This window comes from Nymphaea colorata, chromosome 4 (genome assembly GCF_008831285.2).
Source record: "Nymphaea colorata isolate Beijing-Zhang1983 chromosome 4, ASM883128v2, whole genome shotgun sequence".
Lineage (NCBI taxonomy): Eukaryota > Viridiplantae > Streptophyta > Magnoliopsida > Nymphaeales > Nymphaeaceae > Nymphaea > Nymphaea colorata.
The window spans coordinates 15,185,955-15,212,653 of record NC_045141.1 but is presented as its reverse complement, the minus strand read 5'-3'; the positions used below and the strand labels follow the sequence as shown (position 1 = coordinate 15,212,653).

General features: G+C 38.7%; 1 protein-coding gene across 1 annotated transcript in view; it reads right to left on the bottom strand.

The window, feature by feature from the left end:
• Positions 1–23,502, bottom strand: part of LOC116252661 (callose synthase 5-like) — a 37,662-nt gene extending 14,160 nt beyond the window's left edge. Inside the window, exons 1-20 of the mRNA XM_050077363.1 lie at positions 23,283–23,502; positions 22,642–22,748; positions 22,305–22,527; positions 21,643–21,743; positions 15,519–15,640; positions 15,356–15,452; positions 15,068–15,178; positions 14,180–14,305; positions 13,967–14,059; positions 5,818–5,909; positions 4,968–5,094; positions 4,728–4,865; positions 4,581–4,657; positions 4,397–4,484; positions 4,179–4,307; positions 3,970–4,084; positions 2,118–2,452; positions 447–499; positions 240–300; positions 66–147 (exon numbers count right to left, since the gene is read on the bottom strand). Of these exons, the coding sequence (XP_049933320.1) occupies positions 66–147; positions 240–300; positions 447–499; positions 2,118–2,452; positions 3,970–4,084; positions 4,179–4,307; positions 4,397–4,484; positions 4,581–4,657; positions 4,728–4,865; positions 4,968–5,094; positions 5,818–5,909; positions 13,967–14,059; positions 14,180–14,305; positions 15,068–15,178; positions 15,356–15,452; positions 15,519–15,640; positions 21,643–21,743; positions 22,305–22,494 (2,137 nt within the window). The 5' untranslated portion in view covers positions 22,495–22,527; positions 22,642–22,748; positions 23,283–23,502. The remainder of the gene's footprint in view (positions 1–65; positions 148–239; positions 301–446; positions 500–2,117; positions 2,453–3,969; positions 4,085–4,178; positions 4,308–4,396; positions 4,485–4,580; positions 4,658–4,727; positions 4,866–4,967; positions 5,095–5,817; positions 5,910–13,966; positions 14,060–14,179; positions 14,306–15,067; positions 15,179–15,355; positions 15,453–15,518; positions 15,641–21,642; positions 21,744–22,304; positions 22,528–22,641; positions 22,749–23,282) is intronic.
• Between the last annotated feature and the right edge of the window lie 3,197 nt (positions 23,503–26,699).

The following is a 26,699-nucleotide window of genomic DNA, read 5'->3' as shown; positions in this document are numbered from 1 at the left end:
AAAGTGCTAATGAGTTAAGCACAACAAGATTTAGAAGAAAGGAATAAACATCACCAGGTTCATACCATTTGGGAAGATTTCATGCCAAGAGTACTGGACACGATGAACACTCATAATATCTTTTGTTGGCTTTACCAGAGGTTTTATCTGAACAAATCAAAATCAATAAAAAATTAAGAACTAAAGAAATTTCTATTTTCAAATTACTAGACTAATGGATGGATTATGAAAGTATTTACTTGAATGAAGTAGCTGAATGAAAGTTTGCAGATTAAGAGTAGCACCCAGAATAGAGTGTATCTGCAGTTCATAGAAGAATAATATGGTAAATTCAACAGTCCAAGAAGGAGAACTCCATGGAGACTCTAGAACGCATTAAACACAAAAACAAGGACAGCAAGCAAAGGGAAATTCTAACTTACAACTTGAATTTGTCAAGAACTTACTTGAAAAGTGCAAACTGACTTTCATGCATTCCCCTTCCAATATACATCCTAGGCTGAAAAAAGAATGACATCGGATTTAGTTACTGAACAGATCTTGAAATTGCTGAACAGGAAGCCCTAGGTGCACTACAATGAACCATGAGATGGACAAATCACTTTCATTGAACTTATAGGAGCCTGATAAGTCAAGCAGTAATAAGATGTTGATTAATCTATACATGGTATAAACTGATTATCTGAGTCAATGATTGTGCAACATCAGCAGAATGTGCACATGCAAGAACTGAGTTGTCAAATTGGAACTTGGACACAAGTTAGTCAATAAAAGACTATTCAAGACTAGATAATCGCAGCGGGTCTAAGTCCATTCACTAAAATAAAATCAATAAAAAGTATGAAAATACAATGTTTAACTTTAAAGTTCCAAAAAGTAACAAAACAAAATGGTATCATGATAAATCAAATAAAACCACGTAGTTATACATATATACATACATAATACACACAACATATTATATATATATATATATATATATATAATGTGGCATACCCGAAAACCCTCAAGAAGAGGATGCTTTTCTAATGAAAATGAAAGGAAGGACTGACTCAAAACCCACCAGTCGTTCACTGAATACTAGTGACTAGTCCATGGCCCTAATTTACTATGTGGACATGGACAACGTGGCTGTCTCTCACCTAGGGTGACTAGTCGATTTGTAACCCAAGGCTACGTTGGCCATGTGGCCATACAGTGCAGGAAAAGGAAAGGTCCATGAACTATGAAAAACAAGATGCAAAAAAATAAATATATGGTCTCATGTGAGTTAGAAGCATTAAAGCACATAGAGTAAAGACATATGCATGCATAACCATCATCTCCAAAAGAATTTAAGATTAACTTCTCTTTCTGAAACAATAAAAAGTGACACATTGAACAAAACCACAAGGGTAAGTCAGGTAGAAAAAGGAGTTCCTTTAGCAGAACTTTTTTTTCCAATGACCTTTCACCAAACTTATGAATCCAAAAAGTATAAGATAGACCACTCCTGTTAGATGCGATTTAGAGCTGTCTGTCTGTCTTCCAAAATCAACCAGAAGAACTTGGTTTGAGTCAAGCCCTGATTGAAAAACTAACCAGGATGTGAGGAGACCAACACTTGAGAAATGTTAACAGTTAACTAGCAAATTTGCATAATCTCATGACTTTTTCCTTGCTTAACACGTATGGGTTTCCAATGCATGCCTGGTGACATGGATGCTGATTTCGGCTGACCAAGCGACCAACCAACTTAGAGATGTTTCAAGTTTTTTTTTTTTCATAATGAAGCCATAGGACGAGTTAATATTTATGTGACAGCTTTATACGCCAACAGGGGGTTGATTCTCTTAATAAACTCTGCAGTAGAAAAGGTTCAAGATTTACTTCTGTGAAAATGTGATCCGTTTTGCTCCTTTAAACCCACATCAGACAATATAAGTTCTGTTTGGTCTCCCCCTTAGTTGCTATTCTCAATGCCAAAAAAATCTGTTAATTGATGCTAATAATTAGTATAGCACTTTACTGTAGTTTATGCTATCGCAGATTCACAGGTTCCATCTAGTAATCCACAAAGGTAAAAAAGGGAAAAGAGTTGATCAGCACACAAGCACACAATAGAGCAATAAGTATACCTGTGACCACCACAAAAGAAATCTTATAATGTGCCAATCAGAGTTCTCTATCCAGCGTCGGAGCATAGGAAATATAAAAAGGATTGCTGCCAGTAAGTTTGGAAGCAAGTATATTATCACAGCAAAGATATATAGTGGGGGTACATCCTTTGTTTCCCGAAGCCATGTCTGTAACTCCTCTATGAAAGCTGGAGAATTTTTTAATGAACGTATATAGCAAAGAGGCAGGATGACCACCCATGCTAGACTCACAAGAATCTTTAGCATGTTCCTCAGAAGAACTGTAAATTTCCGACGGTGGTAGCCAGGGAAATTCAGGATAAAGTCCAAAACACCTACAAAAGACATAAGCATGGATAAGCATATGGAAGCGGGTATAATTTCATATCTGATGCACAAATACTACATGAAAATTGCACGACATGAAGTATGAAAATCAAACAGCCACTAAAATTTTCCATGTTGAATGTCCAAACACCAAAGGCAGCAACAGTCACACAAAAGCTAACATCAGTCAAAAAATGAACTAAATAAGCTTAGCTTTCTTTTTTATTTATGAATTTAGAAACTAACACATTGAATCTACTTTTTGCAGGTTGGATTGGTAAAGTTGCATTGAATCTGCATTTATACTTGTCAAAGATGAGGGGAATCCAAAAAGAGTGAGTGGGTATCCAATACATACTCATCTGGTTGGGCCCCTAGTAGTTGCAAACATGGTTCCAAAACCGGGAGGGTTGTCCAACTGATATCCGTGTCAACCAGGTCAACCAGATCTATAATTTGACTCTTCAACACGGTTGATCCAGTCAGTCCAATGTGCACATATTTGTCTTTTCAATTCAACTCATGATCACATTATATGTAGGTACAGTGATAATCAAAATGGAGATTTATTTGTTTAGTCAGCGTGTGAACCTATCTGCACATTAAGTTTTCTTAAGAAGTAACTTTTTTCTTGTTTTAAATAGTACTGTTTTTTCTTTTATATCATGCAAGTTTAAACTGAAAACCTTGACCGATATTCATGTTATTACTTTATGATCAACTTCCTATGACAGTTAACTAACAAGTTTGATGGTTTCCATCATACAGCAGTTGATGGTAATAGTCTGTTTATTAGTTTACTTTAACCTACAAATGACAATTTTTTGTCACTTTATAGTTTGTATTCTTTGATATTAAAAAGGAATTGCATCACTAGATGTTAATTATCGTTTATACTGACACTGATGCATTGACCTTTTCATGCCACAAATATTTTTTCTCCAATGGATAAAATTTTTTGAATCTTCATAACATGTTTGTTTTTTAGCATAAAATAAATGTAAGCGAAGCTGACTGACTTGATTTTTCAACTATGCCAAGGAATATACTTATTATGACACAGGCATATTTTATGCCAGAGCGGAGGTGGAGGAAGAGGAGAAGGAGAGAGAGGAGGAGGCAGAAATCGAGCAGCTCACCTGCATGATGTCTGATGACTTTTTCTTGTTCATATTAGAAAATTATTGACAATCACAGTCATAGAGAACTGGTTTGATTCTGAAACCTTTTTTCAATCAAAGTGGAGTAATGATAAGCACGGAGTCGCATGCAATTAAAGTGGCTTTCTATGTGAAGACAAAGTTTACCAGATGTGGACGCTTCGGGCCTTTCAACTGCTTGACAAGCAGTAAAAGGTCGTATGCAGGAAAGAAGAACAAAAAAGACAAAAATATTTAACAGTTTTCTGGCAAGTCAGACTAACTGAACATGATTTTCCAAGAAAACTTGCATACATGATGCCAACATTTTGCACACAAATAGATCATGTGATGACCTTAGATCAAAGAAGTCAGACTTTATATACCTTGAAGAAGCCGGAGCATGGCAGCTGTGATGAAGATGCTGGAGAGAGAGTATAAAAGATCTCTCCGAAAAATTTCTAGAAGTGAATAATCACTCCATGCAATAATTATCATTGCCTGCCAGCTAACATGCATTAATTAAGTAAAAAGATTAATATGAAAAAAAGCTAATGATGCAACTGAGGCCTAGAATCAGCATTCACAGGTATACCTGCAATGCTAGGATATAGAATGTCCACATACGGTCAAAACTTCGAAAGATATGCCAAAACGTCCTGGTTTCGACGAAATTTGATTTGCCTGTGCTTTTCTCAGATCTTTTACCAGGTTTCTGTCCAACCTGAAGGTCAATGTTAAACATCAGTGTGCTAGCAATAAACGGGTATATGTCTCCAATTTCTGCGGTAAATATACTTGGTAAACTAATACCTGTGAGGAAGTCCTTGCTCCACGTGTTGATTTGAAGAAATCGCCGTCGTCACGCATGGGCCAGCCCAAAGAAAAACAATCAGCGCACCTGAAAGGAAAGGGATTTTATTACAAATGCAGTCACAGTTTGAAAAAGAAAACCAGCAACAACAGATATGCATGGTTCAAAAAAATCATGACAAACCAAAAATATTCGTTCAAGTCATCATAGTTACACCAAGCTGAGTGAGGTGCTTTTCCATTCCTGCTTTTACTGGCTTCCTAGAAAAGCACGAAAAGCACAGCTTAGTTTGTTGAAGGACGAAGAAAGAAATGTATATCCATGACATACCTTCTGAATCACACGGTATAATGGCGTTATGACCTTTCTCAGAAAGGACTCATCATCTCCACCATAAGAAGGTTTTATGTTCTCCCCAGTCACAATACTAACATTTCCGGCTAACAGCCCATGAAGTTCGTATGCCATCTACATACACGTGGAGTGCTGCTATGAGATAAAATTCCGAGAAATAAAGCACAGAAGAGGCAAATGCAACCCAGCGAGCCTACAGAGATGATAGAAACTCACATTATGAAAAATGTAGCAAAGGCATTCTGGCATAAAACGAACATTTGCAGCCTCCCCCCATATCAGAAGATGCAGACCCATATATAATATCTTTCTCTGTTCTACTTCTTGTTGAGCTTGAGGAAGGCTACACATTCGATACAAAATTTAATAAGAAATTACTTCCCTCAAGATTGACGGAGAATCCTGATTATTGATAAATCAAATGCCCAGAGATATATATGCACAAATATGTGTTGTAATGGGTACTTCAATAGTCAAATGCATATGTACATATGAAAAATATATTGTCCCAAGAACTTGAAGCAAGTGCGAAGTAGCTACACCTCCAGTGTCTTGTTGATGAAATGGAAGTGAAGATCAACATGATTGGTTCCTTCCATGTACAAGTTTCTAGCCTATTTCAATTGCTGGGCTATGGTGCTACACTCACAAACGGAGAGGAAACGTATGTTTACTACCCATTCTTCCAGAAGTTGCAAGCAAAAGTTTAGCTACAAGCCTGGTATGAAAGACAAACCAGCTTCAGCTATCGCCTTTCTTATTCTCATGCAGACAAACGGGACCTTAGCATGACACGTAATTCAGATAATGAAGAATATGCTACAAGAGGAAAGATCTCCGGAGAGGTAGCTTTCTCCACAGCTTTTCACTAAAGATGACGCTCATGCCTTTTATGTTGCTGAACATTTGCCAACTTTTTATTATCCAATGTGACACCAAATACTGCCTTTTGAATATTGAGTATGACGTTAATGTTGACTTTATGAGACCAATAGGAACGGTGTCCGCTATAAAGAGCTCCTAAAACGAACTATTGATGTGAAAACTTCCTGTAATATCATATTACCGTAAACTGTGCTTGCGGCCCAAAAACTTGCACCAGGTCTTGTAATTCTTAAAGAGTTTGTTCATAACTGCATTTACAGCACGTTCATCCAGCTGTGAAACAGTAAAACAAAAAAAAAATTAGAACACTAGAAAAAAAAATCCAATTAGTGAACAAATTGAATTGATAAAACTAGTATGAAAGAAATGTAGAGAATTAGCTAATTTATAAGTCTTGTAAACAAAAACGTCGCATTTTAGAAAATTATTTTTTCTACATCAGCATAAATGAATTTGATAATCCGCGCCTAAAATGTCTTTGGAAAATGAATTGGCAAATGTTTGTAATAAAAATTTAAAAAAAAATGAGATTTTGGTTTCTGATTTTCCAGAAATCAATCGATTTTTCATATTTCTCTTCGGCTACTAAATAGCCTGAGAACTGTTTAATAAAGAAAAAAAATGTGATAATCCCATGCAGTTCTCAAGTCATGTAAAAGGCTGAATCAGTTGCCAAAGGAAACGAATATTGGTAGAACCAAGGTAAACCATTAGCACAACTACAAGAAACATTAACTGTGTGCAAAAAGCATTTATATGTCGTATTGCTATTAAAATGACGAAAACGTCTTAATTTGTTGTCGAACCTCGACTAGTCCAGTCTGTTTGAGTCGATTGTCAACCAACCTGCTTTGTCAAACCAGCGATTGGTTGATCACATTGGTCAACCGATCGGCTTTGTCGTTATTGAGCCGACTAATCCCTGACCTACATGTATGTATGCATTTTCGAATAGAAGCATATGATTTTGTATACATTTCTGTGTATATATTATTTTTTATTTATTTAGTCAAGAACTTAGAGCTACTAGAACTGACTAGTCCTGGCTAATCTTTTTCAGTCTTGATCAACCTGTGACGACAATTTAGAATTTTTGGGTTGTTACATTTGCAAAACAAAAAACCAGAACAGAACAATTTTAAAGGGGTCATTGCAAGCAATTGAAGCGGTCCGTAACATGAAACATAGCAATCAAATTTATAAAACCATAACAAAACAAGTTAAAAGGTCATTAAAAGCAACCGAATTAATCCGTAACATGAAACATAGAATACATCTAAAAGAAAATTAGGAGCACTTTAGCTTTAGTATTGACTGGACATCACATGCAGTGAAATGTGATGTATGACAAGGGCAAATACTCTTCCATTTTTTCCATTATTTAGCCATAAGGAACATTTATCCAATTATCCAAGTAGTATAACTAATGAAAGAAGCAGCTAGTCATGTTCCCACTGTTAAGAGGAAAAACGTAGCAGACAATGCCAAGACAATTCCACACTTGTTTAGTACTATTTCTTGACGCAAACTAGGAACATCCTATACGGCAGATAATTCTATTGATCATTGAATTGTAAAACAATGCATCAAAGTCGCAACTGTTGCAGAACCATGAAAGGGGAGAGAAAAAACAGGTAAGAGGTGAGACTCTGAGAGTTGATGGCAGCCCAAAATCACGAGAAAGCACCAAAGAAATGAACTGGCACTGAAACAGCTTCTCAGGAAGCATTAAAGCGATAAGTTGATTAAAGAAATAAGTAGGTAAAGCACCTTTACAAGAATTGCGTGGACATAGTGTTCCTCAAAAGATGGTGCATCCGTTATCTATGAAAGCACCCCTTTTAGATTGAGTTTATAGTACTAGTTTTTCACTTTTACAGATTTAGCAGTAACTTGTCAAGATATTGCCGTCCGTCTTTTTTGTAGTGTCAGCATCCATTAAATTACTAATGCAAGGGATAAATTTCATGAAAGGGAAAGAGTCATCACCGACTCTTGGGAAGGGTCAAGAAGACCCAAGAGGCTTTGAGTTTTCTTTTTGTAAGTGGGTGGATGTCATGATTAAAAAGAAATAAAAAAAAAATGAGATTTTGGAGGAATCATCGACCACCGACTAAGTCCTCCCTATAAAATAGGAGTGGCTAGTCATTTTGTAGAGCATAGAAAAATCAGTTGAGTGATCTTGGGTGCTCACTTTGTGAGTTGATTGTGTGCTCAAATTGTGAGTTGGGTTGAGTCCCCTATGAGATAAAGTTGGTGTGCTCACTTTGTGAGCTGATTTTTAGTGTGTGCTCAAGTGCAAGAGCGTCGGGCTTGGAAGTGCTTGGGTGTAGAAGCTCACTATGTGAGCTTAGGCGAGTTTTCGTGAGTCTTTTTCTGTAATGTTCATTTTGATGAATAAAGCAGTTTACATTTTGAGGTTATCAACTGTTGGACTTTAGCATTTTTTGTTTATGAGCTATTTTTGTTTGGTTATTAAGTTCTTATCAAGCATACTTTATCAAGTTTATTATTGAGAATTATTTTGGACGTCGAGACTCTGCCAGATTTTCTCTGCATAAATACGGGTTTGGATCTAAGTTATATATAAGGCTCACATTCGTTTTTCCAACAAGTAGTATCAGAGCGAGGTTCAGTTTAAGGGCCAATTTACTAGTAAGATTAATTGGGCCAATTATATTTTGAAATTATGGCGGCATTAGCGGTTGCATTAAATAATATTGAGAAGCTTAACAATAGCAATTATGGTTATTGAAAATCTTGTATGGAGCCGTACTTTCTAGGACATGAATTATGGGAGATAGTATTAAGATGAGACACAAATATTCCTATCGATGAGGAAGCTAAAAAGAAATTGATGATTAAAGCATGAAAAGCTCTATTTGCAATTAAGGTATCAATTGAAAAAGATTTAGTAGAACATATATGTGATGCCCTGAATCTAAGATTAAAAACATTTGTATGGAGATTTCTCAAATTGGCCCTGAGCCTAAGATTAGTGAGGCCAGTATGCGGAGAATTCTTGTTCGTGGACTTCGTCCAAAATTTAGCAGTTTTATAATCGGTGTTCAAGTCTGGCCAGTTCAACCAACATTGTTGGAGTTGGAGAATCTTTTGATCAATCAAGAAACATTAGCAAAGCAAATGGCTGGACTTTCACTCAAAGTAAATAATGAGGAAGCTTTGTTTAGTACTGGTCAAAGATCACGTTGGCCAGCTAAGCCAGTCATTAGGTCTCCAAGTATGAACATTGATGAAAAGAAAGAGAAAAATATAAATAAAAAAATAAGAAAAACTACACAGCAGTGGAAACTAAAGAAGAAATGTTTCAGATGTGAAAGATTGGTTCATTTTGTTCTTGACTATAGAGTCAGAACAGATGAAGAAAATGCAGTCATGACAAGTAAGCAATATGGGGGAGCTAATGAGACTGTACAGAAAAGTTTGTTTTTGTACTCAATGGAGGTTAAAGAAGATATTAAATAAGAAAGATGTAATTTCGCTCATACAAAACCAGTAAAAGAAAAGGAAGAAAAGATCAATCATCAAACTGATTAGATAATTGATTCTAAATGTTCAAATCATATGACTGGTGATGAGAGCAAGTTCTTAAGTATGAAAGAACAAGACGGAAATCGAGTTGTTGTTACTGCTAACAACACAAAGCTCCCAATGGCACATATTGGAGAAGCAAAGGTTGTAGCCAACTTCGTAAAAACCGGATTTTAGAAAACGTTTATCATGTTTCAGAAATAACTAAGAACTTGTTATTTGTGCCACAACTTACAGTTTTAGGGCATTATGTTTTGTTTGGCCCAAATAATGTAAAAGTTTATAAAGACATAGATGTTCAAGGAACTCTCATATTTGAAGGAAGAAAAGTTGAGTCAATATATGTGTCAACAGAAACAACAGATATTGACCTAATGAAAAAGCATGACACTGCGGATATCTGGTATGAGAAACTCGCTCGTGTTGGATACAATAAAGTTCGGGAGATGTCTAATAAGGGGCAATTGATTGGCCTGCCAAAACTTGAGGTACGAACAGACAAAGTCTGCCCTGTATGCCAATATGGAAAGGTGCATAAGAGGTCATTCAAAGAATCTAAGTACCGAGCTAAAGCACCATTCGAGCTTGTGCATCCAGATATATTCGGCAAAGTGCCAAACCCATCAGTTGAAGGTAAGTGGTATTTTATCTCATTTATTAACGATTTTTCAAGATATACTTGGGACTATTTTATGAAAGAAAAGTCTAAAGCACTTGAAAAGTTTAAGGAGTTTTACCAGATGATGTAGAAAGAACTTGGGCATAAAATTCGATGTCTACGCACCGATAATGGTGGCGAATATATATCTGATATGTTTATGGCATACATGAAGCAACATGGCATTTGAAGGCAATTCACATGTGCCTATATGCCACAACAAAATGGAGTGGCAGAAAAAAAGAATCGCCACATAGCAGAAACATGTCGAAGCATGTTGCATGCAAAGAACATGTCACCAAGATTTTGGGCTGAGTGTGTCAGCGCTGCTGTACATGTCATTAATTGACTACCGTTGCCAATATTTAATTTTAAGTCTCCATATGAAATGCTCCATAAAAAGAAGTTGTCTGTGAGTTATTTTAGAGTATTTGGTTGTGTATGTTATGTCTTTCTATCTGAGCAGCACAGGACTAAGTTCGACAAGAAGGCACAAAGGTGTATCTTTATTGGATATTATTCATATCGAAAGGGTTGGAGATGTGCTAATCCTAGCAAAAGACAAGTTTATGTTTCTCACGACGTCATCTTCGATGAAATATCATCCTGGCAGTCAGATGAAAAGAAGGCACTTCCAGATTCTCCAGTTTTTTAGAGAAATGTTCGAAACAAAATACAATTTGAGATGAATCAAGGAGAGCCTGAGCCGAAAGTCATAGAAGTAATACGACCAGATAAACAAGTTCATAGACCAAGACAAGAAGAAAGAGTAGATCCATGGAGAACAGGAGTCGGTCCTCTTCAACAACAAAGTATATAAGAAGAAAGACCATCACAACTTGAAGAGCCAGAAGAAGAAGAAGCACCCATAACACTACGAAGATCAACAAGAATACCAAAATCAAATCCCATGTATGCAGATGTAGATTGTGCCATCATGAAGGAGATCGAGCTAGCTTTTTTTGAAGAAGCAAAAGATGTTGAAAAATGGCAAGCAGCAATGAAAAATGAAATGAAGGCATTGGAGCATAATGAGACTTGAGAGCTCGTACCAAAACCTGCAGGAGTAAAGCTCATTACTTGTAAGTGGGTTTACAAAATAAAAAGAAAAGCAGATGGTTTAGTCGATAGATATAAGGCTCGACTAGTTGCTAGAGGATTTTCTCAGCAGTATAATATTGACTTTGAATAAACTTTTAGTCATGTTGTGAAGATCACATCCGTACGTATTCTGATAGCCATTGCTACAAGCAAATCTTGGAAGCTATGGCAGATGGATGTGAAAAATGTTTTCTTATATCGAAATCTCGATCATGAAATCTATATAGATCATCATGAAGGATTCAAATCTCCAAACAAGCCAGACTACGTCTACAAGCTAAGAAAAGCACTCTATGAACTGAAGCAAGCACCAAGAGCATGGTATGGGAAAATAGCTGATTTTTTTGTGATTAGTGGATTTCAAGTCGCCTCAGCAAATTCGAGTCTCTTCGTCAAGACAAGAGGTACGAATCTTACTATTTTGTTTTTTATGTTGACGATTTAATTATTACTAGACATGACAATGAAGAAATTAATCTCATTCGTGAACATCTCACAGTGAGATTCGAAATGAAAGAGCGGGGAGAGTTGCGACACTTCCTTGGATTGAAAATTGATTACGAATCTAAAGGATTATTTTTAAGTCAAAAGAAGTATGCTCATGACTTGCTACATAAGTATGGTATGCTCGGTTGCAAACCTATCTCAACACCAATTGAGATGAATGTGAAGCTCAGAATTGATGAAGAAAACAAGCTAGAAGATGTCACTATGTATCAACAACTGGTTGGAAGCCTAATCTACTTAACACTATCAAGATCAAACATTGCCTATGCAATTGGTGTCGTGAGCAGGTTCATGTAAACTCCAAGGAAGCCACATTTAGAAGCTGTAAAAAGAATATTAAGGTATATCAAAGGAACTCTTGATTTTGGTATACTTTATGAAAAAGTGACAAGTTGTCAAGTTGTTGGTCATTGTGATGCAGATTATGCTGGAAAGTTATCAACTCGAAGATCGACCACTAGATATACATTCAGTCTTGGAAGTGGTGCAATTTCATGGTGCAGTAAGAGAAAGCCGACAGTTTCACTGTCTATAATGGAAGCAGAATATAGAGTAGCTTTTCAAGCAGCACAAGAATGTGTGTGGTTGATGCAATTATTGAAAGACATTAAACAAGATGTGGATTATGCAGTGAGACTCTACTGCGATAATCAAAGTGCAGTCAGACTTGCAGAGAGTCCTGTCTTCCATGTTCGAACGAAACACATAGAGGTGGAACATCATTTTATCATATAGAGAGTACTCAAAGGAGAGATTCAGTTGCAGTCAATTGCTTCAGAAGATCAAGTTGCTGACACCTTTACCAAAGGCTTACCAATACAAACATTCATCAAGCATAGAAGAATGTTAAGAGTTACGAGTAGAGAGTCGGTAATGAGGGGGAGATTGTAAAGAGTCATCACCAACTCTTGGGAAGGGTTGAGAAGACCCAAGAGGCTTTGAGCCTTTCTTTTTGTAAGTCGGTGGATGTCATGATTAAAAAGAAATAGAAGTGACTAAGTCCTCCCTATAAATAGGAGTGGCTAGTCATTTTGTAGAGCATAGAAAATCAGGTTGAGTGATCTTGGGTGTGTGCTCACTTTGTGAGTTGAGTGTGTGCTCAAATTGTGAGTTGGGTTGAGTCCCCTTTGAGCTAAAAAGTTGGTGTGCTCACTTTGTAAGCTGATTTTTAGTGTGTGCTCAAGTGCAAGAGTGTCGGGCTTGGAAGTGCTTGGGTGTGGAAGCTCACTACGTGAGCTTAGGTGAGTTTTCTCGAGTCTTCTTTTGTAATGTTCATTTTGATGAATAAAGCAGTTTACATTTTGAGGTTATCAATTGTTGGACTTTAGCATTTTTTTATGAGCTATTTTTATTTGGTTAGTAAGTTCTTATCAAGCATATTTTATCAAGTTTATTATTGAGAATTATTTTGGATGTCGTGATATTGGGATTCCTTGTTTTGGATGGTCGGCATCGGGAATTCTGTAAGCGGCTTCGGCCATCCTTGTAAGTAAAGTGTAATAGCTTACTTGCTTTCCCTCGTGATGTACTCTTCTCTCTAAAGTGAAATATATTGCGAGTTTTCTTTCCACACTCTTTGTGCAAATTTGTGTCCTTTGTTTTCGAGAACGCGTTCAAGTGATCTGTGCCCACTTGAACGAGGCGAAGGCTTGCGGCTTACTGGCGAGAGTTTGTCGCGCCGCACGGTCCGAAGTTGTCGGCCCGTGACAAACTGGATTTTCTCTGCATAAATATGGGTTTGGATATAAGTTATATCTAGGGCCCACATTCATTTTTCCAACAAATAATGCAAAAGCAAGCTGTGGAAGCTCAGAAAGCTTTGAAATTTATTTGAAAATGAAAAACAAGCTAAATAAACTAATTATAATAACCATTGTCATAACGTAACAATGTTCAAGAACTGTTTACAACACAAACTTCAAGGAAGAAGTCTGAAAAGATATGGATCTCTCCAGACATAAAGAAAACCCTATTTTTGTGTTTTGTAGTTCTGCATTGATTGTTTTGGTCCTCGTCAGTGAATGAATCATTGTTTGGATTGTTGAATCAAACCATGCAAAGTAATGTTAGGACAGACTACTCATATTTCCTTGTTGAATCAAACCATGCAAAGAAATGTTAGGACAGACTACTCATATTTCCCTTTGTGCTTGAAACAGTGGAAACTTGTGAAGTATCTTAGAGTCCATAATCACAACTTTTTCCAATCCATCCATTCTTATAATCAAGGACACTAAGCTTTTCTATTGTTTTATATTTCCTGTCCTCTCTCCGTGTGCCTCTTGCTTTTGCAATTACTTCATCAAAAACCATTTTCATGCCAGTTAAAAGTTTCTGATTTTTTTCAAAGACCACTGAGATGAGATACTCTGAAACATTCATTTGAATAAGCGTTGCTGGATTGACGGTTGTAATTGTAAGATTTTGAATTTTTGTTTTTTTTTTACTTTCTTTAATATAACTCGATGAGCATACAAAAATATAAAACCATTATACACGGAACATCATTTACCTTGTTAAGAGGCTCCGGTTTTGGGGTCAATCTGATATGAACGTTAGCTAGCAACAATATGAGATGCTCTCTCTGGTTTCTCACGTTGTCCTTCTGCATAAACAAACCAGCATATATAGATGCCAACCCGTGCAGAATAAGAATGTATCCTTGAACACTAAACGGTATACAACAATGGAATGATAATATTTTCTGGAGTAGGTCGAAGTTAACCTGAAATCCAAACATAGACCTTAGCCAGTCAAGTACGTCCAGGTTAGATTTCTGCTTGTGTTGCTCAAAAGAAGAAGGCCAAGTCAAGCCACGAGTGTTCCGCAAAGCAGCAACTGCTGCCTTTATCTGAAAGAAATGAAAAGTAGCTTCTTATAAAAGTAATAGTTGCTTTTTGAGCGCGAGTCACCTAACTAGCCTTCACAATCATCCCATCAAACATCATATGGTTGAAGCCAGAGCACCCTGGTGTTCAACTGTTCATATTCTTGGTGCTCAACTACATAGTAAGTAAATCCTGTTGCCTAACATTTAAAGGTCATCTGGCCATTCTATCAATTGGTAGTCATTTTCCAAATTCAACCACAAGAAGAGATGCAACATATCCAAGATATGGAAAGGAGCTCACAGAGATCTTAAGACCAATGTAACCACAAGGAAAGATGCAAAATATCGAAACATATAGGAAAATGGACATCATAGTCTGATGTTTAGGTAAGACTTCATAAAGATCTAACACTCATGGTTCTGTTTTTTTGGCTCGTAAAATCTGATCTAAACATCGAAATCTTATATTCTTGAACATTCTCCACTCATGCAGTTAGATGTTTGAAAAAAATCAAGGCCTACTAAGCAACTCACGCAAGCCAACCAAATGGTTCCACCGCGGAATGTGTATATAGACAAACGCGCGCGCACACGCTAGGCATGTATGCACACCCAAAGTTGCATGAAAATTTTATGTTAAAAGTAAAATGAAAAAAATTTGAAGTAAAAAGGGACGTTCGGCCAAACTTTCTAAGCCATAAGTCTTAAGAGTAAAGAACTGTCGGGAAAATTTTTCTTTCAGGGAATGTAATCGCTTAATTGTCAAGAAAGGTATATGAATACCTCTTCAAGTTGCATAATAGACTGTGAAGCGCCAGCCGCATCGAGCGGAAGAATGTTATACGGTGTATATATCTCCTTCTTTTCTTCAACATCTTTAGCAGATGCAATAATCTGTGGTTGAACAAGCCGAAATAACATTTTTAGAAAATACGTTGGAAAAAACACAATAGTATGGAAGAGGATGCTGCTGCAAGTAGCCATGAAAGAATACAAACAAAGCTAAACGTAGTCAGAAATTACTCTTAAAGATCAGCTAATTCCACCAGCGTAGGGGCAAAAGTACCCTACCTCAGGAGCAACTTCTTCACCTTTTTCAGTTTTGTTGACAGCACAAAGGACCTCAAAAAGCACGCCAGCCGTTTGATAAGCTTTACCAAGTTGGACCCTATCATGATAATCATAATAGAAAATGTCAATCGTATCCAGATAAATTTTATGAGAAAAGTTCTACCTGTCCGCCTGCTCTCCTTGGTCCAGCGCTCTAACATAGTGTTCATAATACTGCTGATAAAAGCTTTCAATTTCTCGTGCATCGCTTTTCTTTAACCTGGCTGCCAGACTTGGTGAATTATCCTGCCAAAGGGTAAGCTAATTACACATTTTGCTTTTGCGACGCATGGAGAGGTATCCACACAGGCGAAACTTTTTCGTGGGTGGCTTGAACTTCGTGATGGCAATGGGAAAACGTGACAACTATCTGGAAACAAAGAAACAGCTGCGGAAGCTCTCCATTGGCATCTAGATCTCTTTGCATCGGTATGCGAAAGACCAGCTGTTACTTGAAAACTCTTGGGGTGCAAGTTCGCAGTTTCCAAAGCAGTGCATGAAAAAAAGATACCCTTGTTACCGGCTTCTCCCAGCGGCATGACATTGTAAAGGTTACATTCCTCTGGCTTCATATATTCGTATGCATCTTGACGTCAAGACCTGAAAACTATTGACATTGGCGCTATAGCCGAGCAAACGTCAATGGCAATTATTTGTAACATCGACCTGTCGGGTCTACACCAGGAAGTGTACACGACCGATTGGAGAACACGAGTGCATTCGTACGGTCGTTTGGTTTCCTCTAGCCAGGACGTCCGCGCTAGTCACATGGACGGCCTCGTGCACAAAAATTGTGCATCAACCGGTTGCAATAATCATAATACTCGTCATACAAACGGGATCTCTTGTAACGGAAAAAAATATATTTTTTTTGAAAAATTTTCAAAAATACCCCAATTTTTCCTATCTTCTTCTTCCGATGCATATCTGTTGCATGCAATTCACTCTCATCAACCGGCATCTCCTCCAGAAAAGAAGAAGGAAAAAAAGATCATGCACGCATGCAGGAAAGCTGCATGTCCACCGCAGGAAAGCTGCCTGTCTACCAACACGCTGCTTGAGTTCGTTGAAATGTTGACAAAAGTGAAAAGTATTGTCCAAGCAAAGTACGTAGCCGTGGGTCCAGGTGCTGTGATGCTGATATGGCACGGCGCTACGAGTTTACAAGCGTCATGGATTCTTCCAGACTGGTTTGACCGGAGACATCCCGGCACGTCCCTTAATCTGTGCAGCGGGACACGATTAAAGGCCGTGCCACAATATGTGGTTCATATATATATATATATATATATACAAGAAAATGTAACAACTACAAGAATTCTAATTGTTACTCAAATACTTACCATTTACTGATGTTAACAGCTACATACACGAGCAGGATACAAGTATAGTATTTAACTATATCTTTTTTATAAGTTGTTATACATATGTCTTCTATGGAAAAAAAACTAAATTGGTTAAGGGCGATGAAAACAACAAAAAATGAACGTTTACAGAGGGTCAACAATCGGAGAGTCGGTAGATATAGCAGAAAATTAACAATGAACAGTGAACAGGAACACTCTGTGGAAGCCCCAAGGCATATTAAGAAGAGCAAAGAAGGAAATTCGACAGCAGGGGAAGACTTATGGTTCAACTCTTTGTTTGTTGTCCGATCAAGTATTTATTTTAAACAGAATCCACTGATTTTGATCAGATTTTCCAATCAGATATTAATGTTCTTTACGCAATTATTTGAAAATGTTCAATCAGATATCCAATCTTAATCCGATTCATTCACATCCCTAGGTATGCTTGAGAGGCTGTCGGCATCTTCAAGGTTTTGTTACTTAGATAATTGCTGCCACTAATACTACTTTAACTAATTATTTGAAGAGATGCATAAATAGCATTTACCCTTTGGCCTCTCTCACTATAAGATTTAATGCTCAAATTTAGCCTGGGCATGGAGCTCTTTACTGGTTAAGACTTGGGTATATCATTTTGCCATCAATAAAGATCAAAAATTGTATTTTTCTAACAACAAATGTAATGATGGTTCGTCTTTCGAATGTCTGCGTTTAACTATTTTTAGGACAAAGATCTTGGTAAATGTATGGTTTATAGCAGTGTCACTGATATCACGATATTTTTTATAATATCACAATATCAATGTGAAAAATAAGAATGAAAAGTGGGAAAATCTATTTATCACGTCATTTTCGCATTTTTCACTATTTTTTCATTTTTATATTTTTTCATGGGTTTCAAATGTAAACCTGAACTAAATTATTTTTCATCATGAAAACATTTTTATCATTTTTTCTATAGTTTTATTTATGTTTTTTATTATTTTTTGATTTATTTCATTTAGACCTCATTTTCTTATTTTTTAAAAGTTTTTTGAGTTTTTTCAGAAACCTTCTCTCTCAAAAAACAACCTTGTCAAAAAATACTTAAAAAAATTGCATTAAAAATACAAGAACGATATTGGAGACAATGGTACTTTATTACGACATCCATATTGTCTGTTTGCCTTATAACTAACATCCTCTTTCATGACCTACTTCAAAAAAGATACGTTTGTCACTAAATGGTTTTAATTAATTAAGTCGACTTTGTAAGTGCGACTGCCATAGTATATACGTAGTACAAGGACCATGTTTTCCTGCGTCTAGAGTCTGTACAGTCATTTGCTTTGCATTGTACTTTCTTTGCTTATGTTGAATCTTGGTGTAAGCTTTAGTATTCACCTGTGTCGGAGCACCCTCTCAAAACGGCCTCAAGTGTAATATTGTGATTCTTTGTTTTGGATGGTCGGCAAGAGAATTTTATAAGCGGCTTCGGTCATCCTATACTAGTAAAGTTAAAAGCTTACTTGCTTCCCTCGTGATGTATTCATCTTGTTAAAGTGAATATATTGCGAGTTTTCTTTCCACACTCTTGTGTACTTTGTGTCATTTGCTTTTGAAAAGGCGTACTTGAACGAGGCGAAGGCTTGCGGCTTACTAACGAGAGTTTACCGCGTCGCGCGGTCCGAAGGAATCGGCCCGTGACAGCTGGTATCAGAGCCCAGATTCTGCTCAATCTGGGGAAGTGATTGGAGAGTCGGTGTAGAGCGTCACGTCGACTTGCTGCTATTAAGGAAAATGCCATGGCATCCCAATACAATTTGCGAGGTGCCAAAGGTAAGGAGCCGGCCCGTCCAGAAAAGACGAGCCCGGCCCATGACCAGGGAAACCTGGAAGAGACAGTGAATAGGTTGGTCGCAGATGTGGTCACCCATGAGGAAGCCATCAGCTTTGCTGCCGAGACCTTTGAGGGATTCAATAAGGAGATGAAGTTGATGCGGGAACAGATGGCCGAGTCAGTGGCCATGAAACGATCGCTCTCCGACTTGGTGAAGATCCTATAGGACGAAGTTACTGGACTTCAAGCTTCAAATCAGAGACTGCTACGTACGAACTCAGCTAGTAGTAGCCAAGAGAGGACCAGTAGGGTCGACGTTCAACGTCCAGCGAAGTACTGTGGTAGCCGGGATGCGAGGGCGATCAACAACTTTCTTTTCCAAGTCGACTATTACCTGGACTTGTAGAACGTCGTAGAGGAAGATCTGAAGATCAAGACCGTAGCAATGTTGTTAGAGGGAGATGTTGTGGTTTGGTGGAGGTGCAAAATGTTGAACATTGAGAATGGGGAGTGCACGATTCATACCTTCGACGACTTCCGCAAACAGTTGAAGGGATACTTCAATGCCCGTGAATGCTGAAAGGCACGCCTATAGGTTGGTTGCAAATCTGAAACAGACTGGTGCCTTGAGGGATTACATCTGGGCCTATCAAAAGGTTATGTTAGACGTGCCTATGATGACAGAAAAAGATAAAATTCATTGGTTCATCATAGGGCTCCAATCTTGGGCCCAAGCCGACGTGAAAAGATCGAATCCTGAGACCTTAGAGCAGACATATGTGGCAGCCGAGCGCTTGGCCGACACCCAACGCAGAAGCTACACAGATACCTTCAAGTCTACAAAGGAGTTTGACCACAACAGTAAGAGGGAGGAACGGCGAGACAACAGAAATGAATCGTCGTCCCAAAAGCTCACCGAGAGAAAACCCTTCTTTCGCAAGGACAACAATGGGCCACCAAAAGAAGTAACTTATTTGGTCTGCGGAGGAAGGCACTATACGCATGTCTGCCCAAAACGGGTGAGACCTATTGAACAGGCCAATGCCGCGAGGGCTACCGAAAGCGGGACTGAAGAAGGGGAAGGATCGAGGATTGGTGCACTTCAGCTTTTCAACTCATTGAAACGTGAAGAGAAAGCCAAGGTGACAGGGACGCCTTCCAGAGAACTCATGTACTGGTAGGATCACACCGCCGAGGGCCGTCACGAGGTATCATGTACATTGAGATTCTGGTGAACGAAAAGCCTACGATGGCTATGATAGACACGGGTGCCACGCACAATTTCGTCTCAGTTGTGGAGGCGAAGAGACTAGGCCTCACCATTGAGATGGAAGAGTTGTGCATGAAGGCAGTCAACTCAGAGGCAAAACCCATCCATGGAGTGGCTCGGGATGTGGTTGTGAAGATTGACGATTGGTCAGAGAAAGCCAACTTCTCTGTGATCCCGATGGACAATTATCAGATGATTCTCGGCATGGAGCTCCTTAGTGCCGCGAAGATGGTCCCAATGGCGCACTTGCGTAGTGTCAGCATCATGGATGAGAAGTCTCTCTGCATGGTGCCAGCGGCAACAATGAGAAAAGACAAGGGCAAGGTCACGATGATATCTGCGCTCCAATTGAACAAAGGCCAGAAGCACGACGATGGGGTGGACTTGGTGGCAGCCAGGGAAGTGTCTAAAAACTCTCCTGGTTTGGTCCCAGACGAGGGTCGATGGAATTTCAAGCGGGCGACCAAGTCCTCGTGAAGCTTCACGCAGATCGGGTAGGCATCTTTCGTGGGCGATGCCGAGCACGGATCAGAAAGTATGAAGGGTCATTTACTGTGGTCAAGAGGATGGGGAAGCTAGCATACAAGTTAGATCTCTCGCTAGACTTCAAGGCGTATTCAATGTTCCACGTCTGCAAATTTCAGCCCTTCTACGCCGATGCTGAAGACCCAGAGAGAAGCCAGTCGTGGTGAGAACCAATCTTGCAACGAGCTCCTTCGACCCGGAGGACCACCGATCAACAGTTGGACTTGATCCTTCGGCACAACATTCAGCTACCTTGGCGAACCGAAGCGATACTTGGTCAAGTGGGTCGACGAAGACCAGCCAACGATGGAGTATGCCTTCCATTTGAAGCGAAGCCATCCAGAAGAAGTCAGGGTCTACCACGAAGCTGCTAGCGCCGAGGACGGCGCTTGTTTTGAAGGGAGGAGCATGTTCCCCTGCGTCTAGAGTCTGTACAGTCATTTGCTTTGTAATGTACTTTCTTTGCTTAAGTTGAGTCTTCGTGTAAGCTTTAGTGTTCACCTGTGTCGGAGCACCCTCCCAAAACGGCCTCAAGTGTAATATTGGGATTTCTTGTTTTGGATGGTCGGTATGAGAATTCTGTAAGCGGCTTCGGTCATCCTATGTAAGTAAAGTTAAAAGCTTACTTGCTTCCTTCGTGATGTATTCATCTTGTTAAAGTAAATACATTGCGAGTTTTCTTTCCACACTCTTGTGTACTTTGTGTCATTTGTTTTTGGAAAGACGTTCAAGTGATCTGCGTCCACTTGAACGAGATGAAGGCTTGCGGCTTACTGGTGAGAGTTTATCGCGCCGTGCGGTCCGAAGGAGTCGGCCCGTGACAGACCCAGAGGTGAAGCCATATAGCTCTGGCTAAAAAATGAGGATGAGAATCAACGTAAGTTGATATAAAAGAAGTGCAGGACCCGGGGTGAAGGACCCGGGGTGAAGCAATAGAGTTCTAGCGAAGATGTACTACTTATAAAATTTTAAAATTTTAAGAAGCACAAGTATGTAAATGTGGAAATGTTAATATGAAAATAAGCATTTTTTTTCTGTGAGCAAATATAGTGTCCACACCTGCCTCTCAGGTTGCTGTTTTATTATCGTATCCAGCTAATTAAAAAAGACCGTTCAGTGGAACTGTAAGCAAAAGACCGTGTAAGCAAAAGACTGTTTAAGGACTATGACATAGGCGAGCGTTCTAACAAAACGTGCGGGAAGCGCGGTGCAGCTAAATGTGAAAAAGAAATCAAAGCGCCAACGGGAGAATAGGTGATCGAGGACAGGCAAGAAAGAACGTTACCCTTTCCAGGCGCTGCAGCAAGGCGGTCTTGAACTGACGGACGCCTCGACCAGTGGAGCTCGGATCCAACCTATGCGCCTTCTCGAATGCATAAAATCGACCTGAACCAGCCGTCGTCCAAGACGGATAGAAAGAAAAAGAAAAGGGAATGCAAATTAGACGAGAATCATATCCGTCAATCTCTTAGTCAAATTTTTCTAACAAAATCGTATATATATATATATATATTTTTTTTTAAAATTTGCAACTTCACAGCAATAGATCAAATCCTGAATGATATAGCGGTTCCAAGTTATTTGAATGTTTGGCTTCTTCACTAAATGTCATGAGTCTAATATTTTTTTTGTCAGATTTAGCGACATCAACATCTAAAAAATGATCTAATTGTAAAAAAAATTGAAATCAACCTGCAGATATTACCGGATAGCTAAAAAAAATTAAATTGATCGCTAAAACGCTTGCTACAAGCACCATAAACAGTCTCCAATGCTCATCTCGCTAAAGTTCTCTAACAGCGGTTCTGTACTTTTTAATCGTCCTGCTGATTTCAATTCTGCTGACCTTTCGATAGAATTCTCAACATGAAAACGTGAGATGCGAGTCTTCCCCTCCGGCAATGCGCTTGTCCTGGGGATTAATTGCAATGTGAAGAGGCTACTTACAGAGATAAGCGACCCTGGGGCGCTCGTTCTCGATCTCGGCGGCAACCCTGAGGATGGGCGAGATGCTGCCGAGGGAATGGGGGACGACCTCGTTGTCGAACACCTCATGGGAGAAGGTCGTCGTCGCGGCACTCCTGGAGGGGCGACGCGAGAGCATCGGTGGCCCCGTGCTCGTCTCGTGGCTCGACATCCTTTAAGCCTCCTCCCTCCTCCTTTGGCCGATCTGCAGCGGTGAAAATAGAGACTACTTCAATTTTCCTTTCATTTCAAAAAAATTTAAATCCATAATCGGGTTATAAAATGAAGTAATCACGAGGAAGTTGCCGTGATACCTTACCTTAGGGAGTCGATCGGATGCCAATGCATGAACTCGTGAAAAGCATCTGGGACTACCGATCTTGCTCTTGCGCTCAGGCAATCCTTTTTGCCGTTGAGCGTCTTCGCCTGCAATTTCAGCTCAGCAATTCAACATCGAGAGAGATAGAGACGGAGAGAATCTCAAGAAATAAATGGACGTATAAATTTTGTCGATAGTAGGATATCGTCCAAGACTTATCCGAAATAATGGAGAAATCAACTGTCTCCTTCACATGAAAGAATAATAGTCACAAGACTCGGAACCGGAAAAGAAAAAGAAGGCGTGAAATCTTTTATTACTCCCGATCTGTGTTCAATAGCTTTCCTCCAGGAATATTTCCACTATTTCTTCAATGAAAGATACATATGACCGAAGAAAAAAACTTCCACAACATCTCTGCATCCATTAAGCTTCCTCGATACGGCGTCTACATATCGATCACCTCCATTAGAAAAGCACCACAGCTTACGTCCAATCCAGACAGCTATAGCCTCCAGTTCCACAGAAAAACCTCTTTCGACCTCACGAAACTGTCCCTTCTCTTCAAAATTGCAACGCAAATTAACGGGATGATGTCCACAACAAAGAGAGGGAAAGAGAACAAAGAGAGAGGAACCGACCTTCAGAGGAAGAACGGCTGGGCTTCCCCTGAGCAGAGGGAGCGCCGGTGCTGTTGGGCGAACGAAAACGAGAAAGAGAGAGACAAGAAATGATCGGCTCTAACTGAAACTAAGCGAGTAAGGAAATTTGCTCATGGTCCTATTGCTTTTCCTTTCTTCTTCCAAATGATCAAGCATCCATTGCCTTCCAGATGGGAAGGGAGGAGAGAAGCGAAATGGATGGAAAGAGTCAGAGAGCGTGAATACTCAGTTCAATTGGCCGTTATGAATGGAAGGCCGTACGCTCCTCGTGGGGACCCCCTCATTCCACCACTCGACTGCTGCTTGCGTCCACTCATGTAATTAAGTCTTCAAGGAGATCTAAAATTCCTAAACCAGCGTTTGATTGTCTTGGATTTGAGATTCTAATATTGGACCCGGAACTCCTCCTAAGTCCATGGTAATTAATACTACCAAATTGCGAAATTAAAGAATCATGGATTGGAAATTTCTTTTATCCATCAATATGTAGCGTAGTCACAAATATCATTTTTGAGGTTTTATCGGTAAGGTTTTTGTTGGATATTTTCAGACAAAGCTACTTTTTTCAGGAAAATTTTGAAGATTTTAAAAAGATTTAAAAAACATAAAAGCATCTAGTTAAGATGATGAAAATGATAAAGTAATAAGCATTGTATTGTATCTAAGAGGCCACATTAAATACCTAACACAAATGACATAAAACATGGAACGCAAGTTAACAAAATGAAATAAAAAAAATTACGATTAAATTCTGATAAAATCCCAACAGATTGGTTTTTTTACGTTTTTTCAAAATATCATGATTTTGTCTCATTTTAAATTTTTAATTAATATCGCAATATTTTCGAAAACATCGTGATAAGATTTCAATGTCTTGATTACAAAGTAGTATTGGAACTCATGCATTTTTTCCAAGTAAAAGATCTAAACTTTAAAAAAAAAAAACATAGTTTTGTGAAGACTAGGTTTGATCAATCTCCAAAAGTGCTTGGAAGTGTCCCCCAAAAACGCCCTCAAATTTATGTTGAAGGCAAGGATTTGGTGATCATAAAATCTTGGATCACTATATCTCAATTAATCTCCTTGAGTCCTTATGTTATGCAAAGACAAAAAGTCTGGAAAAATATTCCTTTCAAACGCAATTCAAAACACCTTGTAAACTAAGCAACTTCGATTAATGCTTTCGAACTTGGGAGCAAACTTGGTGCAATTGAATCGTGAATGAAGAAACGTAGAAGTGGTTGGACAGAAATCTTATTCCTTGTTCCATGTAAAATCATGCATCATCATGCATTGCAACTCACTCCATCTCCACATGGGGACATCAATCCATCGCAAATCAATCCAAGATTGGTGCAATTCAACCCCTAGATCGGTTTCTCCATCGTCAGAAGGGAGAAGAAATGCATTCATGTATTCCTGTGGTGGGGTGGCACCCCAAAATACCGAAAGAAGACCATGTATGCTCAGAGAACAAGGGATTGGTTGGAGCTTTCGGCCTTCAGTTGTTGGGCCGTGCATCTCTCAGCCGAAAATACATGTTTAATTGTGATAACTTTAATTTCAGAAAGTTATGCTGCACACCTTTAAGTTCAATGTAGTAGGAAATCTTCTATTTTGCTAATTCGATTTAAATCATTGTCACATATATCGCATATGAGTATAATACAACAAGGAATTTATATATCGTGAAAATCTTGACAAATTTGTAAAAAAATTTAAAACATTTAATAAATCCTGAAAATTATAAAAATAAAAATTAATACAAAAAATACAAAAATGAAAAAAAAAACACTTATAATGCATGTTTTTTTTCACGTTTTTATTTTCTGGTGTTTTTTTAAAAGAGGACGCATCTAATTACCGTTTTATACGGCTGACTTATTTCTCGCATATTATACGCATTTTTTTTAATAATACGAGTTTTCTGTAACGATAATTTTAAATTGATCGATTCAGTCTGAATTTTACGACATGGGCAGGAGATTTTTCAAGATATGGCTGATAACTGGCTGGCCCTGCTTGGAGGACTGTTAGCAAAATTCAGGTTTTTCCGCATGAAGCTGTGGGTGTGCACAGAGAGAAATTTAGTTTCTTTGAAGCAACGCCAAGAAGTAGGTCCCGTCCTCGTCCGTCCCTCCCCTGCAAATTCGCTTCAGTTTATAACATTGTTCTGGGTCAAGAATGGTGGGGACAGTCCCTACCCACCCTTTTGTGTACCGGGAATACTGCAACATCAAAAAGTCTGTACGTTAAACATCAACACTCAGCAGCAGCAAAAAAAAGAACTAGCTGAGATTGTAATGCTTCATTTCCCAGCCACATAATGCAATCTGCCTCGTAGTGCATCCATTCCCTCCTGTTTGTGTATCGTCGACATGTATGGGAAACCACTAGTGTCGTGTATTGAGAAAGTCCCATATTGAAATATATATATATATATATATATATATATATATATATATATATATATATAGAGAGAGAGAGAGAGAGAAGAGGAAGAAGAAAAAGTGGATGAGGGTGAGAGAAAAGGTTTTATACTGGGACTAGTTTTTAACTTCTTTTTCTTTTCTTTTCATCTACGCGCCGAGGGGCACAACCTAACTGGTTGGACTGGTGGTCCATGAAAGTATGGTTGTCAGTTTGTTTTCAGTGGGCCGTTGTTGCTTTGGACTATAAACGGCGAATGCACTACATTATAGTTGACATGTGTCTTACCTCTTCCTCTCATCTATGTTTTCTCTCTCCACTATTTTTTGCTTTTTTTTTCTTTCCACAACCATTTTCCTCACTTTAAACTCGTGAACCCTAAAGGGATACATAACCCTAAAGAGATACATAAAAGTAATTTCCCCAACATCTCAGGTTCATGTTTGAATACACGCTCTAAAAATAGTTCTACATAATTCCCGGACGACAGACATTGATCCACTACATTTGTGTTATCGCCTTCTAGCCCTTGAATCAGAACCGGGAACTGCGGACACCTCATGGTCAACCATGGAACAGCGTAATTCTGTACCTTGTTGGCCTTAAGGATGTCATTGCACCGAATCTATTTAATTATTCAACAAATGAAACTCTACTCATACAGGTTTATTAAGAAAATATCTTAAAATTAATTAAATCCGGATTTGGGTTGTAGATTTGAATCCATGAGCCTTAATACGTGTTTTTAATTAAATTCACAAACCAACTAAATGTATAAGTACGGTCTAATTGTTAAGTAATTATATCCAATCTATCCTTAATCATGCAAGAGGACAAGACTGGTCCATTTGGCCACACCTGCTCATGCCATCACAACATAACGCCTTTGGGAATAGAACAGGGGATGCTTCCACAACACACTTACGTGCCTGCCCGATTACGCTACACATCATTTGGCACAATCAG